This window comes from Coregonus clupeaformis, chromosome 39 (assembly GCF_020615455.1).
Source record: "Coregonus clupeaformis isolate EN_2021a chromosome 39, ASM2061545v1, whole genome shotgun sequence".
Lineage (NCBI taxonomy): Eukaryota > Metazoa > Chordata > Actinopteri > Salmoniformes > Salmonidae > Coregonus > Coregonus clupeaformis.
In genome coordinates this window covers 17,812,229-17,830,332 of record NC_059230.1, presented here as the reverse complement: position 1 = coordinate 17,830,332, position 18,104 = coordinate 17,812,229, and the positions used below count along the sequence as shown (strand labels likewise).

Here is an 18,104-nt window from a genome sequence, read left to right as displayed (position 1 = left end):
AATTTCTCTCCCTCATGAGGAGGGAGGATGATGAAAGTTCACAGAAGTAACAAGTAGCGGTAGACCTACCAAATAGTTACATAGTGTTTTTACTGATACAAATTTGGTTTAGGATTTATTAAGTGATTAAAACACTTCATTCTTTTACTAAATCGGACCTCATTAGAATAACAGCCACTGTGTAGAATAATACAACTGGGGGAGATTTTACCCATTCTGTTACCAAACTTTACATCTGCACTGTTTTTCAAGTAAATGTGTTTTTGTAAATTGTTTAGTGGAAATTGTTCAAATTACTCCCTGTGCATAGAGTTTGTTGGTTTGTTTAACTTTGTAATAAATGTTTTTGTTTGGCATACTTTGAAAGTGAAAAATAGGAGTCATTCTGTTATTGTGGAATTGCCACCTGTAGGTCTATATGAAAATGAAAGTATTGCACAACTGTAATCTATTAGGTCAGCATTAAAATGATTATCCATTTCTCAACTTGGAACATAAGGCTCTGAATTATCTGGTTCATGCACTCAAAGGTATGTCTTGGAGCTTACTGAAGCACGTTCAAGAACAATTAAGCCTTTCTCTAATATTGTATTTATTTATTAATTCTTGCCCATCAAAATGTCCTTGACATTTTTTCTCATATGAGTTAGCTATCCATAAAAGTAACTCTTTCATTTGTTACACAGGATTTCATATTAAACCAGTAAAAGGGGAGGGCAGAACAGTCCACAATAATTGATCAATCAATGAAAGTAGACCTACAGGTGTTAGCCTATGTATTAGTGAATACAACATAGTCTACTGTAGTTGTGGGATGCCATGGTTTTGTCTTTTAGAATAAAGACTGTGGAATTATTGTGTAGTGCAAGGCTACTGTAAGGTGGGGCAAGTTGATACGGAAGTTCAGTCAACATAGATAAGTGCTAAATACTAACCGTCAATAAAATGACCCACGGTCCACCGGGGACATGATCTTTCTTATTTATGAACCCAGCTTTCGGACATGCTACAACAAATGAAAGTAGTCCCAATAGGATCGATAGACCTACGCCTACGGATAATCCACATCACGTGCCATACTGTTTTTCTTCATTTCATAAATGATCATCCTTTTGTATTTTCATCTCATAGCAAAATATCCTCTCTTCAACCGGTGTCTCAAAAAACTTTAGCAACAGCATTCAGTGTTTTTTGGGCTACCTGTCCACAGTGCTCTCTCCGCCTCTTCCAAGTATTTTCACTCCACCCCTATTCAATTTCCACTTGTACAACAATTGCCTAGCCACCTGCCTACACATAAAATAATTGTTATTTCACAATAATATGTGACACATAATGTCGTGCAATCACACATTAATTAAATGATATAGGCATTAATAATCATACATTGTCATATCATGTATGTGGTACAATGTTTTCTACTCATTTGCCCAAAACATTAATCTGATTCAACCTCCTTTTTACATCTATTTTCATATTATTATTATTTGTACAGTGTTTGAATAACATAGCATGTCTAGTGTGGACAAATGGCCCTGAATGTGGGCATTGTAAATTCTGACGATGAAGTGGAAAATCAGGTAAAATGGTATAAGGTGAAACATTTTGCTGTTTCATTCTATCAATAATAGTCTCAAGGTACTTCTATGTCCATTGACCTTTTGCATGCCTTGTTTGGATGATGCCGAAACTCGCTAGCAACAACGAGTCTCTTTCTCTCTCTTAACTACTCTCTTTCTCTCTCTTAACCATACCTGTCTGATCCTGCATATCCAGTCTGACTAGATTTTTGCCTCTCACATGACCTCTGATTTGAATGTAAACCCAGGCAGCAACACAGTGGAGTGCCCCCTCCTTGCACCTTGCACTTCCTGGTACTGGTGGTACAGTATCTCCCAGTCACCTCCATCCCTCTCTCTATACACAACACACTAGAAAGGGAATGGAGATCCATTCAAGACCACCCAAGAGCAGCGTAGTAAAAAAAAAATCATAATTATCAGGCTCTGTTCAGTCGACGCATAAAACCACTTCGCCACGCCAAATATCCACACTCCTTTAATTACAAATTTCATACACATTTATAAAGTGTGCTTTCTACTTTACTCATAATATTATTATTTATTTTTTTGCATAATATTACTGTCCTTTACTTTTGTTGAAAAATATATTCAGCGCTTGTCGGAATTTCCTTGCTCTGCTAGTATGGGAGACTGGGGCAAATTGTTTTTAAAATGTTTGTATTCAACCTTTATATTGACAGGTAGTCATGCTGAAACCATGGTCTCTTTTACGAATGAGCCCTGTATCAAACATGCACATCAATACAGATCAATATACAATATACATATCAATACACGAAAAACAAAACACAATCATATAAAACAAACACATTTTGCAGTAAAAAGGTCCTCTATCAGCCTTCTGAATTGCCCTAGAGGCATTTACCTAACAGTGGAGATCGAAGGGATCTCCAGAGTTAGCCATCCCTGATGCTCTTAGACCAGGTTGCCAGCGTCCTGTAGCTTGTACATCTGTGGAAGTTTATGCAAGAGGGCTTTATAAACAAACAAAAAACATTGATCTACAAGACTTCAAAGAGGGCCAGCCTACATTCTGATACAGAAAGCAATTATGTGTACTGAACCTTTCGCCCATAATAAAGCATAGGCCTAGGCAAAAGAGAAAAAGGTTATAACCCAGATTAGTCATTGGTGTGAGAGCACACTTGTGTTGTTTTTTTGCATGCTGATTTCACATATTTTCCAAAATTCACTACATGGCCAAAAGTATGTGGACATGGCCAAAAGTATGTGCTCGTCAAACATCTCATTCCAAAATCAAGGGCATTAATATGGAGTTGGTCCCCCCTTTGCTGCTATAACAGCCTCCACTCTTCTGGGAAGGCTTTCCACTAGATGTTGAAACATTGCTGCGGGGACTTGCATCCATTCAGCCACAAGAGCATTAGTGAGGTCGGGCACTGATTTTGGGCGATTAGGCCTGGCTCACAGCCGGCATTCCAATTCATCCCAAAGATGTTCGATGGGGTTGAGGTCAAGGCTCTGTGAAGGCCAGTCAAGTTCTTCCACACCAATCTCGACAAACCATTTCTGTATGGACCTCACTTTGTGCACGGGGGCATTGTCATGCTGAAACAGGAAAGGGCCTTTCCCAAACTGTTGCCACAAAGTTGGAAGCACAGAATCGTCTAGAATGTAATTGTATGCTGTAGCGTTAACATTTCCCTTCACTGGAACTAAGGGGCCTAGCCCGAAACATGAAAAACAGCCCCAGACCATTATTCCTCCTTCACCAAACTTTACAGTTGACACTATGCATTGGGGCAGGTAGCATTCTCCCAGATTCGTCCGTCAGACTGCCAGATAGTGAAGCGTGATTAATCACTCAAGACAATGCGTTTCCACTGCTCCAGAGCTTTACACCACTCCAGCCAACGCTTGGCATTGCGCATGGTGCGTGGCTGCTCGGCCATGGAAACCCATTTAATGAAGCTCCCGACAAACAGTTATTGTGCTGACGTTGCTTCCAGAGGCCGTTTGGAACTCAGTAGTTCCAAACGGGGCAGTTCTAGCAGGGCAGAAATTTGACGAACTGACTTGTTGGAAAGGTGGCATTCTGTGACGGTGCCACGTTGAAAGTCACTGCGCTCTTCAGAATGGGCCATTCTACTGGCAATGTTTGTCTATGGAGATTGCATGGATGTGTGGTCGATTTTATACACCTGTCAGCAACGGATGTGACTGAAATAGCCGAAGCCATGTAGTGTATATCCGCTTGAACGGTGTTTGGGAGCAGAATAATGCTAAAAAAATTAAAATAAAAAATGTTGAGATTAACGATACAACAGCACGCTCTGCTGCCTCTTTTTCGAACAACCATATGGTCTATCATGCGTTCTATCATGACGTCATCGACATGCGACAAAATCCCTTAAAAGTAAAAGTCCCCGGATGTAATTTTTGTAAACAGACGTTAGCATTTTATCATGCTGCGGTGGCATGCAATTTACTCTTATCTAAACTATGCCGAAACTCTTTGAGGTAAAGTTTACAGACAAATCTAATACGGGAGGATTTTGGTCTGCCATTGATGTTTGGATAAAGAAACCACACGTTGTGAACAAACGTCTTTGTGGAGTCAAAGAGACACAGAGCAAGAATGTTGACTTTGAAGAAATTAGAAACATTCTGCTAACTCATGGAAGTGATACTTCAGAGTCGAAGGATGTTCTTACTTTCTTGAATAGTGGCGTTGAACTTGAACATGACAAGAAGAGACTGTGGTCTTTTTGTGTGAGGACATTCATTCCTAAAGTAAACTGTTATGGCACAACTGTACATAAAGACATTATACTTAAAGGTAAGCGTTAATGACATTCAGCTGATGTTTAAGCTGCTTATTATTGAGTTCTGGCTGACTTTACAACATGTACGCAATATATGTATTTGAATACAGTCTGATGTGTGACATTTTTTTACTCGACATTTTCAGACTTTGACACTCAAAGAGTAAGCTTCTTACCAGTTGAAGAGAGTGCGGAAGGGACTGCCTCTCTACGGAAGAACAACATCTATCAGATACAGCTCCTGGCTGAGAAGAATGATGAATGGTGAGTGTTTCCATGTTTAATCTCAGTGTCGCTTCTTCACCTATCCTTCCATTGATCCAGAAATGCATGGACACATTGGACATTGTCTACATTGGTTTGCTCTGTAATCTCATCTCCAGGACACTAGAGTTACATCTCATGCGGCCTGGTGACTGGTTCAGTGACGGGGTGGCCTACCCCAAACTGCCCTGGCTCGGTGGGGAGCTCCTGCCCAAACTGGTGCGCTGGGCCACGGAGAGTAAGATCAGTGAGTTCAAGAGCACCCTGTCCCTCCTGCCTGTAGAGATGTACAGCACCATGTACCAACAGCTGAAGGATAAGTACAAGGAGATGGTCAAGGTATGGTCAATAAATGGTTAATATGGTGAATGTATGGTTAATATGGTCAAGGTATGGTTAATAGTTAATGGTCAATGTCTTGTCTTTAATGGTATAGATTTGTCAAAACAGTCCTGAACGCATGAATATATTTGTCTTTGCGTAGGTTTGGCCTGAAGTGACTGATCCAGAAAAGTTTGTCTTTGAAGATGTTGCCATCGCTACTTATCTTTTGGTAGGTCTCTTCTCTACATGGACAGTAACTACGACAATGTATTTGACGGAATGCTAATATGAGTAAAATGCCAACTCTAATGACAGTAACACCATTGTCTATTAATGCACAGGTCCTATGGGGCGAGGAGCGAGCAGAGAAGGGTCTGACCGCCAAACAGTCCTTTGTGGATCTTGGTTGTGGAAATGGTCTCCTGGTTCACATACTAAGCAATGAAGGGGTATGTGTGATAAACAGTACACTAGGTTCACCAGAACCTGATATGCCCCGGTACTGAATAGTAACACCAGGACTACGGGCTGAAATACTCCATGTGGAAAACTGACCTCTCTAGCAGAGCTCCTTTAATTTCCAAATGTCCACTAGATGCTTAATCAATGACAGGGTAGCCGGCGAGTCGTAAAAAGCTTTAGGATGTGTCCCAAATTGCACTGTATTCCCTATATAGTGCACTACTTTTGACCAGGGCCCCCATAGTGCACCATAAATGGAATAGGATCCCATTTGGGACGCAGACTTAATCTGTGCCAATTCCATGCCAATGTTCCATTTAATCAGTGATGTGATTTAACGTCCAATCAAAACGCTGGATAGCCGTAATTGAAATTACACACGGGGTAGGTGGAAAGTGTGTTACTATACACAATGTTATTTTGATGAAGTGATTACGGACTGACCATCATGCCTACTTGTGTTTCAGCACCCTGGAAAGGGCATCGACGTGAGGAAAAGGAAGATCTGGGATATGTACGGCCCACAAACACATCTAGAGGTGAGGAAGGGCTATATGAAACTCAGCCTAGATCAACTATTTGATTTAGGGGTAGATACTGCATGAGTCTTCCGTAGTACTGTTACACTTGTGGAAATTGACCTATATGGATAGGGACAAATTGAAATGTTTCTAACAGAAATAGTCCGGGTAGCCATTTGATTAGCTGTTTGGGGTATGTACGGTCACTGTGGGGACAACGTCATCAATGCACTTATTGATGAAGCCAGTGACTGATGTGGTGTACTCCTCAATGTCATCGGAAGAATCCCGGAACATATTCCAGTCTGTGCTAGCAAAAACAGTTGCATGGACAGTCTGTGCTAGCAAAACAGTTGCATGGACAGTCTGTGCTAGCAAAACAGTTGCATGGACAGTCTGTGCTAGCAAAAACAGTTGCATGGACAGTCTGTGCTAGCAAAAACAGTTGCATGGAGAGTCTGTGCTAGCAAAAACAGTTGCATGGACAGTCTGTGCTAGCAAAAACAGTTGCATGGACTCACTGTCCAATAATAGTGTATACCATACAGTTAGTTATCTGTAAGATCCCTCAGTCGAGCAGTGAATTTCAAACACAGATTCAACTACAAAGACCAGGGAGTTATTTTAATTGTTTTAATCTATGGCAATATTTGAAAATGGCTGTGTAGCAATGATCAACAACCAACTTGACAGAGCTTGAATAATTAAAAAAAGAATAATGTGCAAATATTGTCCAATCCAGGTGTGCAAAGCTCTTAGAGACTCACAGCTGTAATCGCTGCCAAACATGTATTGACTCAGGGGTGTGAATACTTATTTTCAATACATTTGCCAACATTTCTAAAAACATGTTTTCACTTTGTCATTATGGGACCACCCATACGTAAAAATGTATGCACACATGACTGTAAGTCGCTTTGGATAAAAGCGTCTGCTAAATGGCATATTATATTATTATTATTATTGTGTGTAGATGGGTGAGAGAAAAATAATCTTTAATCCGTTTTGAATTCAGGCTATAACACAACAAAATGTGGAATAAGTAAAGGGATATGAATACTTTGTTTAGCACTAAAAATAACATAAGGTAGAACAAAAACACACAATTAAGAAATAAGAAGAACACGAGGAAGTAAGAAGCTATATACAGGGTCAGTTCCAATACCATATTTACAATGTACAGGGATACTGGAGTGATAGAGGTAGATATGTATAGGGGTAAGGTGACTAGGCATAAGGATATATGATAAACAGAGTAGCAGCAACGTAAATTATGATTGTATGTGTAGAGTCAGTAAAAAATGTGTGTGCATGTTATGTGTGTGTTGGAGTGTCAGTGTGTGTGAGTATGTAGAGTCCTGTGAATGTGCTTAGAGACAGTGAAAAAATAAAATACAAGTCAACTCAGGTAGTCCGTGTAGCCATTCAGTTAGCTATTTAGCAGTCTTATTGCTTGGGGATAGAAGCTGTTCGGTAGCCTGTTGGTGTCAGACTTGATGCCCTGGTACCGCTTGATGTGCGGAAGCAGAGAGAACAGTCTATGGCTTGGGTGGCTGGAGTCTTTAACGATTTTACGGGCCTTTCACACCACCTGATGTAGAGGTCCTGGATGGCAGGGAGCTCGGCCTCTGTGATGTACTGGGCTGTCCGCACCACCGTCTGTAGCGCCTTGCGATCAAGGGTGGTGCAGTTGCCATACCAAGCAGTGATGCAGCCTGTCAAGATGCTCTCAATGGTGCAGCTGTATAACTTTTTGAGGATGTGAAGGCCCATACCAAACCTTTTCAACTCTTTTATTTTATTTTATTTGACCTTTTTTTAACTAGGCAAGTCAGTTAAGAACAAATTCTTATTTACAATGACGGCCTACACCGGCCAAACCCGGACGATGCTGGGCCAATTGTGCGCCGCCCTATGGGACTCCCAATCACGGCCGGTTGTGATACAGCCTGGAATCTAACCAGGGCGTCTGTAGTGACGCCTCATGCACTGAGATGCAGTGCCTTAGACCGCTGCGCCACTTCTGGAAGGGGAAGAGGCACTCTCACGCTGCCTTCACGACTGTGCGTGTGTGAGTGGACCATTTTAAGTCCTTAGTGATTTGGACACCAAGGAACTTGAAGCTCTTGACCTGCTCCACTGCAGCCTTATTGATGTGGATGGGGGCGTGCTCGCCCCCCCCATTTCCTGTAGTCCACGATCAGCTCTTTGGGCTTACTGGCGTTGAGGGAGAGGTTGTTGTCCCGGCACCACACTGCCAGGTCACTGACCTCCTCCCTGTAGGATGTGTCATTGTTGCCGGTGATCAGTCCTACCACTGTCGTGTCGTCAACAAACTTGATGGTGTTGGAGTCGTGCGTGGCCATGCAGTCGTGGGTGAACAGAGTACAGTAGGGTACTAAACACACCCCTGTGGGGCCCCAGTGTTGAGGGTCAGCGTGGCAGAGGTGATGTTGCCTACCTTCACTACCTGGGGTCAGCCCGTCAGGAAGTCCAGGACCCAGTTGCAGAGGGAGGTGTTCAGTCCCAGGGTACTAAGCTTGGTGATGAGATGAGCTTGGAGGGGACAAAGGTGTTGAATGCTGAGCTGAAGTCAATGGAATACCATCCGGCCCCGCGGCCTTGCGAGTGTTGACCTGATTAAAGACCTTACTCACGTCGGCCTTGGAGAGTGAGATCACACAGTCATGAATGGTACGGTGTTAATGTTGAAGCGTGTAACTATGGCTCAAACGTAGCGATCATAAACAGTGATACTGTAAATGACGACATGAGTTTTCAAATATGGAAATGTGAAATGCATATTTGGACTCACGGGTGTGTGGTTTGCTTGTATGACATCAAAGCGGTATTTATTATAATCCTCAATATCTCATCTTTCAGAACACCGACTCTTCTCGATTTACAGCATTTCCCTCACTCAGACAACAACAAATGTGCAAAAGTAGCCCAATTTGCGGGAGGGATGGGGGTATCTTCTTGTCGCACGCGGTGCTCAAGTTTATAACGACTGTCAGTCAAAACCTATACGCCGCTGTGAAGCGGAGAACCTGAGCTCTGACGTCATGTATAGCATGTACATCCACTGCATTCCAATTGAGGCACTTGTCAATGTCAATCTGCCATTTTCAACCCGTATACGGGATGATGGGCTGTGAGTGGAACGGGTTAAAATCGCACTAGATCAACTTAATTCTGAGGGCTTTGTGGATATTTTGTATTCCCATATTTTGAAAGCAAACAAAACTATCACACTATTTGAAATATTTATGAATACCAGATTCATTCAGAAGATATGTAGGTCTTATAACGGTATTATATTAACTATTTCATTCACCTTTTCAAATGAAGTAATATGACAGTTGCATATAGTCTAAACCACCATAGATACACATGGAATTGCACATGGGGTTGCGGGGAACCCCACACGTTGTTAGACACGCTGTGCTCTGCTGTGCTGTACTTTCCCCCTGCTGCACGCCTTCAATGTTTCATCAGAAGACAAGCTGCTGAATGTTCCCTTGCATCTATTATTCACTGTGTGTATGCCAGGCAGGAAGTGGCTAGGCGAGGTAGTTGTTCCCATAGGGACACACTGTACTTTTAGCTAACAGCTCGGGATTCTTTCTGGTATCCTTATTGTCGGTGATGGGATATGATGGGTGTATAGAACATGGGAAGTGGTCTCCAACACCTGAAGGGTTTTTCCTTGTCATTTTTTGAGTGTTTTCCTTTCAACTAGTTTCCTTAGTAGTCAATTTTTTGCCTGAAATCTCTTATTTACTTTTATTGTTGTTGTTTAAAAGTATAAAACCAGTAATTTCTCTAGACCCTACATGGCAAGAGGCATAAAATGTTGCTTTGAAAAGTATTTTTCAGAATTTGTAAACTTTGTATTTCAGACCACCCTTCCTTATACCCACCCAGACACTAAATGAAATGAGATAACGATCACATTAAGCATTATCCTCCTTCAATATTAAAAGTTGGCAACAGAGTTGTTATTTTGCGATAGAGAGCGGCTGGGTGTGTCATAAGCCATTTGTAATTCAAAAATGATTAATAGAAATATATATATAATTACTGTCAGCTTCTCTCTGATCTTCTCTCTGACCTGTTGTGCTTTTGGGCGGGGGCTTTTTTTCTATTCCAGGAAACGGCAATCACTCCCAGTGATGGCTTCTTATTCCCGGGCACAGACTGGCTGATTGGAAACCACTCGGACGAGCTCACACCGTGGATCCCCGTTATAGCGGCCAGGCAAGTCATCAGCAGAAACTATTTGGCTTAGCCGCCTCAAGTGGCAACTGATCTCTTGAATTTGAAATAAGAATAATGAGTTGGGTTGGGAAGGGGGCAATGGAGGTGTGTGAAGCGACGTGTCTGATGCGGCAGCCACCTGGTGGCGATGTTGAGCTTGGCTCTTTAACTTTTTGCATTGAATCTCCTGTTCTGGTTTGAACACTCCAACAACCTCCATAGATTTTAAATTGTCCTCATCTCCTGCCTTAACCTCACATTTTTCTCACCCCACTTTGAGTCAGCTGTACATACATCCGTTGTACTTGTGGTATTTTCTCACCTCTATGCTGCCTGCTATCTGTGGTTAGGGCTCCCTTTAAAAAAGAGGTTCCATCATATCTCATTTAAACTCACCTGGATGAATAGACACTAATAAAGTACATTGATAACTGTGTCCAAACCACATGGTTTTGATGTGTAATTTCTGTCACTTTCCTCCCACTTTAGATCATCCTTCTCCTGTCGGTACTTTGTCCTGCCGTGCTGCTTCTTTGACTTCTATGGGAAGTACCAGCGGAGACACTGTAAGAAGTCCCAGTATAAGGAATACATTGACTTCATCTCTGAAGTCAGCACAGCCTGTGGGTTCAACACAGAGGAGGACTGCCTGAGAATCCCCTCCACAAAGCGGGTATGCTAATGCTAACAATGACACTTGAACACACAGTACATGCTAACGTGTTAATGCAAACCACTCATGTTGTTGTAATCTAACCCCTTGCTCTACAGGTGTGTCTGGTGGGAAAGTCGAGGAGCTACCAGCTGTCAGACGAGCCACAGGCGGAGGAGTGGAGAGTCAAGTATATACAGGGTCGTCAGACCTGCTCCGGGGTCACAGTTCGAGAGTCAAACGCTGAGGGTGAAGCCGAGCACAACCACTCAGAAACGGACAGGATCCACGGCACCAACTGGGGAGCTGGGTTCCAGCCCCGTGAGAGGATTGAGACAGTGCGGAACTGTGCCGCCCTTCCCCGGGACTTTGTAGATGGTATAGTCCTACGTGTGGCCAACTCTCTGCTGGGGTTGACTAAGGACGAAGGTGGTGATGTCCCCAGCACCTGGAACACGGGAGGTAAGAGAATGGGCCTTAATAACTAAACTGTCAATCAAATCACAAGGTAATCTCTCCCTCAAAATTCAATAAAGTCCCACTCAGTCTGCATTTACATGAGCTGTAATTGAGGTCATAACAGGTTTAGGAATAAAGTACATTGTAAATATCTGATCTTGGATTCATTACTAGTATGGAGTGTATTGGATTTATGTACTGTGTACTACATGGTGTATTGTTGATTTAGTGGAATTCAGGATGATAGGGTGTGTGCAGGAACTCAATGGTGGTGGGCCGTCATGCCCTTAACCCACCCCATCTCTTTCGGTATCTCTACCTCTCCCTGTCTATCGTTCTCTCTCAGCACCAATAGGAAAGCCCCTGGTGGCGCAGCGCGACCCTGCTTTGAACCCTGTCAGCGTTTCATCCTCCGCCATCCTGCACCACATTCACACACTGCCCCCATCTCTCCTTTATTAACCTTTTTCCGGACTTTCCCCTCATCCTCCACAAACACACACCTGCACTCCCCCCTCCCCCTGTACGATGGATGAGATGAAGTCTAGTCTGATTAAAACAGAAGAATCTCTGTCAGAACTGAAATTACAGAGAGGGACAGAAAGGTAGAGTAGGAGAGAGAAAAAGGGAGCGAGAGGAAAAGAGGGGAAGAGACAGAGAGCCTGTAATCCAGGATGGAGATTACTGGATGAATAATGCACTATGATGAAAGATATTTTATGCATGAGTCTGTATTTGTGTCGGTATTTCTACCAGTTATCTTATAGCGCTGCTCTGAAAAGAGGGAGGTTATGCCGGGGCAGCTTGTATGGACAGTGGCTAGCTCCCGAGTTTCAATGTACCATTTTAGATGGCAAAGCAAAGTGCTACTATTAAAGTGGAACTGACAGCGTTTTAACTACGTTGCCGATTATGAAACAAACAGACAATCATAATATCAGTAACAAATATCATAACCTGCAACAAAACACCATGCAAATTAGAAACATGTAAGCCTATTACAGCAACATTTGAGCAGTAGTCTAGGTTGGCTACTCAACCAAAATACATTTTGAGTGCACCATACAGCAATGCTGCATTCAACCGCACCAGTGATCCATGCAAGATTTCATGTTGCTAAAATGCTGTCAGTTCCACTTTAAGTATTCACTCTTTTAGCATACTCTTAGCTAAAATGCAAGGTAAAAACAATTCCTCAATGGTTTTTGAGCATTTCTGTTTCCACTTATACAATAGCACTAAATAAATACAATGTTATGTTAGCTGAGCATCTTGCTAGGAGCCATTTAATACATTCAGCAATACGATGTCACCTTGCTGAGTGTAGCTTTAAGCCCACAGCATTACACAAACACACTATCTATGGACAGTCCATTAATAACGGTTTGGGAGGCCAGTCCAGGTCCACATTGTCAATAGCCCCTCTTATCCCATTAATCTCTATTAGCATTGTAGGCTATAGTCTCTTAAAGGCAGCTGTAAACATTGTATTATTACATTAAGGCCCTGGGCTCCCTGGCGTCTCTGCCCTCAGACTGCTCTTTGCTGCCCTCTGTTCACACATGCGTTGGCATACTATTCCTAGCTACTGTGCCAGGCTGCAAACAAAACTTGAGTGTCTTGAATTGTTACGTCATGTGGTACAGTACTATAACTGTAATCTAAGTAGGCTATGTATAATGTCTTTATATACAAAATCAACAGAACAGTTTTGAAGTTGATAATCAAGAGTGGAGGGCTCTTGATGATTGATTGACAAGTATTGCGCTGTAATTTGTTAGTAAGATGGTAATGGCTTTGCCACAGCAGAAAAATTACAATGGGTTGCCCCGACGACTCGGTCTGATTATAATATGATGTAACACAAATAAAATAACATGGAGCATGAGGGAAGGGAACCTAAGGTAGAATTGTTCTCCCGTATGCCAAAGAGAGAAGATTGTCATTTATACGAACCAAAGGTCAACACAGATTGAATTCTCCATGGAGAAGGGGAAATCAAAGAAAGAAATACCTTAATCTCCATGAAATGGAACTTAAAGGTTGGCTAGCTGCTCTGCTGGGAACTCAACTGTGAATTCATAACTCGGCTTACAAATATTGTGGAAACACCTAAAGAGTTTTTGGCCATGTATATGCATTATCTAAGGCCCATGGGGAATGGGTTCGTTTTAATATCTTTCTCAGTGGGGAAATTATGGTGGTGGGAAATGACAGACAACAATGACTCAGGATTTATTTTTAAATGGCCGCTGGGAACTGTGGTGGCAAAATGTCCTCTGTTATTATGACAGCATGTTGGACTGCGTTTTAATTGACTTCACAGCTCTGACTGACACCTTGTCTGAGAGAATAAGTTATTTTCTGAGGTTCTAATTTAGCACAACTCCCTTGTTATCTCTGTCTGCTTTCCAAATGTTTACCAGGGTCAAAAGCAGTGCACTATAAAGAGAAAAGGGTGCCATTTGGGACTCAGCCCAAAAGTCACACCTACCCACCCAAGCCATTTTCTCACAACGCCAATGTCATGTTTATCATAACCCCATCATCTCCTATGGCTTTCTCATCTCTTTGTCCTAGTCCTCCTTTATTGAACCCTTAACCACTCTCCTCTTCTCCTTTTTCATTCTAAATTGCACTCTTGGCTCTCCCTTCTCCAGGCAGGCTGTCCGTGAGAGAGGTGGCTGAGCTGTTGGAGCAGGAGACTCTGCAGGTCCTGAAGAAAGAGTGTGGCGGTCTGCAGACCCTGCTCAAGAACAACCACCAGGTCTTCAGAGGTACGTGCAGTACAAACTCCACATCCAGACACTCTTCTCAAAGAAGCTTGAGCCCCAAATGGGTCTAACCAGAGCCATAGTATGTGTCCCAAATGGCGCATATTCCCTATATAGTGCACTACTTTTGGACCAGGGCCTAAAGGGTTAGGGGTAGGGATGTTTGGGACGCAGCCATAGTAGATACTATGTGGAGATCTGCTAAGTGTCTATTTTGGCACCAAACATCACATGTAAATAGTGTTCTAATTTGCATTCTCACTATAAGGTTAATTATCTTGGAACCTTTGGTGCTAACATGATGGCTATTAAGTTTGCTGAACTATATATCATTGGCTCTGGGTCTACATACTGAAGCAATCCAGGGCTTATTGGAATGCCCATTCAGATATGAATGCTTGAAAAAGTCGATGGAATCATTCCCATTCTCAGCTTGAAGGAATTTGCATTTGGCAATCTCTCTCAAGACATGCTTCTTTAACCTGATTACAGCAGGCCTGGAAAATACCTAGTCAGTCCACTCTTCTCTCCCTCAGTGGAAGGTGGAATGGTCCATATCCGGGACTGGCGGGTACAGGCCCAGAGGCCTAGAGGGCTGCAGGGTACCAGGGCTGATTCTAAGCGGAAGCCTCTACTCTCTGGTGCCCTGAAGACCCGGGCCTGCTGGTTCCACACCCACCACCCTCACGGATGCCCACTGCAGGCCGAGGAGTGTGCCTTCGCCCATGGCCCCGACGACCTCCGACCTTCCACCAGACCACTCAAGAAAATGAAGAACTCCAACTGAATGCTCGATTCAGTTTGGACCATTATTGCAATGTTTTATTTCTATTTTACTATTATTATTATTTTATTGTTTTGAATTTATGATGGTATAGGGATGGCTGTGACTGTCTGTCATACATACATACATACATACATACAGTGGGGTCCAAAATGATTTACACCCTTGATAAAGATAATTCAATAACTGAGCTATATTGTAAGTGGAAAAAAAAGAGGACATCATATTATTTTATACTAATACAATTGCTCAGAGAAAGAGATTTATACTTTATTTTCTCAAAAAGATAGGGGTCAAAATTATTGACACCTCTAAAGATTCTTATAAAGAAAGTAGTCAAAAGTGTAGTATTTGGTCCCATATTCCTAGTACGCAATGACTATATCAAGCTTGTGACTCTACAAACTTGTTGGATGCGTTTGCAGTTCGTTTTGGTTGTGTTTCAGATTATTTTGTGGCCAATCGAAATTAATGGTAAATAATGTATTGTGTCATTTTGGAGCCACTTTTATTGTAAATAAGAATCGAATATGTTTCAAAGATCATACCCCCAAGACATGCTAACCTCCCCTGTTATTGGTAATGTAACTTTCTTTATCCGTAATCATGGTAGCATCCAAATGAATATAGAAGTGTTTAGAAACATATTCTATTCTTATTTATAAGGTCACTCCAAAATGACACCATACATACGACCAAATACTAAACCTTTGACTACTTTATTTATAAGAATCTTTAGGGTTGTCAATTTTGACCCCTACCTTTTTGAAAGAAAATGATTAAAATATCTTTCTCTGAGCAATTGTATTAGTATAAAATAATATAATTTCCCAATTTTGTAGCGTAAAATATAGCTCAGTATTTGAATTATTTATTTTATACAGTCATTATTGCTCATCTTTATCAGCAGATGTCAATAATTTCAGACCCCACTGTACATACATACTTGTGCTTGTAATTAATTCCACATATTGGAATTTTGAGACCTAAATCTGGTTAGATAAATACATTTGAGTTTTTAGTAGTGGAGCTACTCTGCTATTTGGTTTGCACATCTCAAATATAACATCTCAAATATAACATCTCAAATATAAAGAATACTGTCCTATTGTTCTTATTACCACAGCTTCATTGCTCATCTACATACACAGAGGTGCTTTAATGTCCAAAACGGGGCACAAGGACATATTGGCTTAAAACTGTAAATGTCAGGGCCATGCATTATTTGTTGCGTAGTGTTCAGGGGGTGTCCTGTGTGTTGCTCTCTGTGTCCCTGTTTTCCCTCCTGTGTTCCTCTACCACCTGGGGTCGTGACCCCGTGGCTCAAAGGTCACATGGAGGCAGTAGCGGGGGGCCCAGGGACCACCATAGGGTTAGGAGCTGGGTCTACTGCAGAGGGGTCTCAGGGGGACTGTCAGTGCACTCTCTCCATAGACATCTACCTGTATGTCAGCTGTGTCCTAAAACATACTAAACATTTGTTTATTTGTATGTCAACCAGGGTGCTAGTCTCTTTTCTACTTTAGCTATCCTTGGTTCGGCTACCGCCTCGTACCTATGACTGCGTCACAGGTTTTGGGTGTGGGAGATTACGCATAAACACTGCATAAATGTAATAAATGCAAGCTGACAACAAGCATTAAGAGGCTATACATCTACTTGACTTTCCAACACCGTCCTATGGAGGACACATTGGTATATCAATGTCTGTAAACCCCCCCCCACCCTGTGTTATTTTCCTTGCCATAGTATCGATAGCATACAGAACTGAGCATTGTTCTATTAACTCTCTTCCTGGTCTGAAGGTGATGAATCCATAACCTGGTTCAAAGGGACATTCTGAGGTTAGTTCTAAGTTAGCAGGCCGACTGTTCCCCGACCCTCCTGAGGCCTGTGTCTGAATAGTAATGAAGTTGTCCCTAAAGGGCCTGATCTAAGGTCAGGTTTGCTGGAGCCGCATGGACCGAAATGAACAATACTGAAGGCCATTGGATGTGTCTTTTCCTAAAGATGCACTCTAGCTAAGCATAGGAAGATGGACAAACTCTATCGACAGTAAAAGCTTTGACTCTGTGACATTCTCCCTGTAGGTGAAGGAGCCCTTAGGAGAATTAACTTCCTGGAAAGCCAGAGGGAGGGATGTATGCTGAATTACGCTTCGTGACCTTAATCCAATAGACATGACGGACATTGTATTGGAGCTGGGGGCGGATGTGTGAAAGCTTATAGCACTCAAGACTGATGACTGTTTACAGTTCTACACCGACGAGTGGGCTTTAATGACCTGAGCAAACTACAAAGCCATAGCGTCTCTTCCTCCGTCCTACCCTCCCTCCTGTCCTCATTTCCTCCGTGCACCTGGGAGAAATCAATCCTTTAAGAGCCCTGCCTGCGTTTCTACGTCTGCCAAGATCCAAACAGCCAATCGACCCGCTGCCCCACATTTCACCTGGCAATGAGCGTGAAATTGTCCAGGAAGTGACACACACATACACCCCCTTATTGCTATCTCTCAGTGACCCATTGACCCTCATCCCCCTGACCGTCACCCCACCCCTCCACCGCCGTCCAATGATCTGTCGTTATCACCCCCCGGCCCTTCCGACCGGCACATCTAAGATTTATTCCCACTCCCTCGACCAAGTTGATCCCCCGGCGGTGTGTACACAAACAAATCATACTAGCCTAGCTTAAAAGAATGCATCACCACGCCAACCACAACAATAGCAACAAATTAATGCTCTGTGTATTTGGCCAGAGCCGACTTGGGTGGGTGTGTGTGTGACGTCTTGCCAAGCAGCTTTGAGGAAGTCCAGAGACTCGGTCTCTCCATCCGAGAAGAAAGAGAGAATTAGAGAGAATTATGGAATTAGAAAAAGAGGGAGAGAGAAAGAGAAAAACAATGAGGCCTAATTGTAGGTCAGGGAGAAGTGGCTATCTTTTCTGGAAGAAAGAGAGCAAACGACTTTCACCTTGTTTCTCATGTGTTATTCATCAGGGTTTCCCGTAGGATTTTTTTCGGCAGCAGTGGAAAAGTTAGTGGGGGGGGCTGGGGGCTGGGGGGGGTGGGCGTGGCCAACGGTGCCGTCTCCTGCCAAACATTTTAGATGCCATCCTCTTGGCCGCAGACAAAATGTTGCTGTTTTAAAGCTAGTTTCCTGCAAAACTACACATTTTGTCAGGGGCTGAGAATTTATTTTCAGTTTTAAAGCAAATTTCCTGCAATTCTACACAT

At 42.6% G+C, this 18,104-nt stretch overlaps 1 protein-coding gene across 1 annotated transcript; it reads left to right on the top strand.

The window, feature by feature from the left end:
* Positions 1-3,974: 3,974 nt before the first annotated feature.
* Positions 3,975-15,034, top strand: trmt44 (tRNA methyltransferase 44 homolog). The gene is made up of 11 exons (XM_041867643.1): positions 3,975-4,383; positions 4,516-4,633; positions 4,753-4,972; positions 5,118-5,186; positions 5,299-5,406; positions 5,887-5,958; positions 10,094-10,200; positions 10,690-10,873; positions 10,972-11,314; positions 13,972-14,088; positions 14,622-15,034. Exons 1-11 carry the CDS (start codon positions 4,047-4,049, stop codon positions 14,870-14,872), a joined length of 1,926 nt encoding a protein of 641 aa, XP_041723577.1. The 5' UTR covers positions 3,975-4,046; the 3' UTR covers positions 14,873-15,034.
* Positions 15,035-18,104: the final 3,070 nt, after the last annotated feature.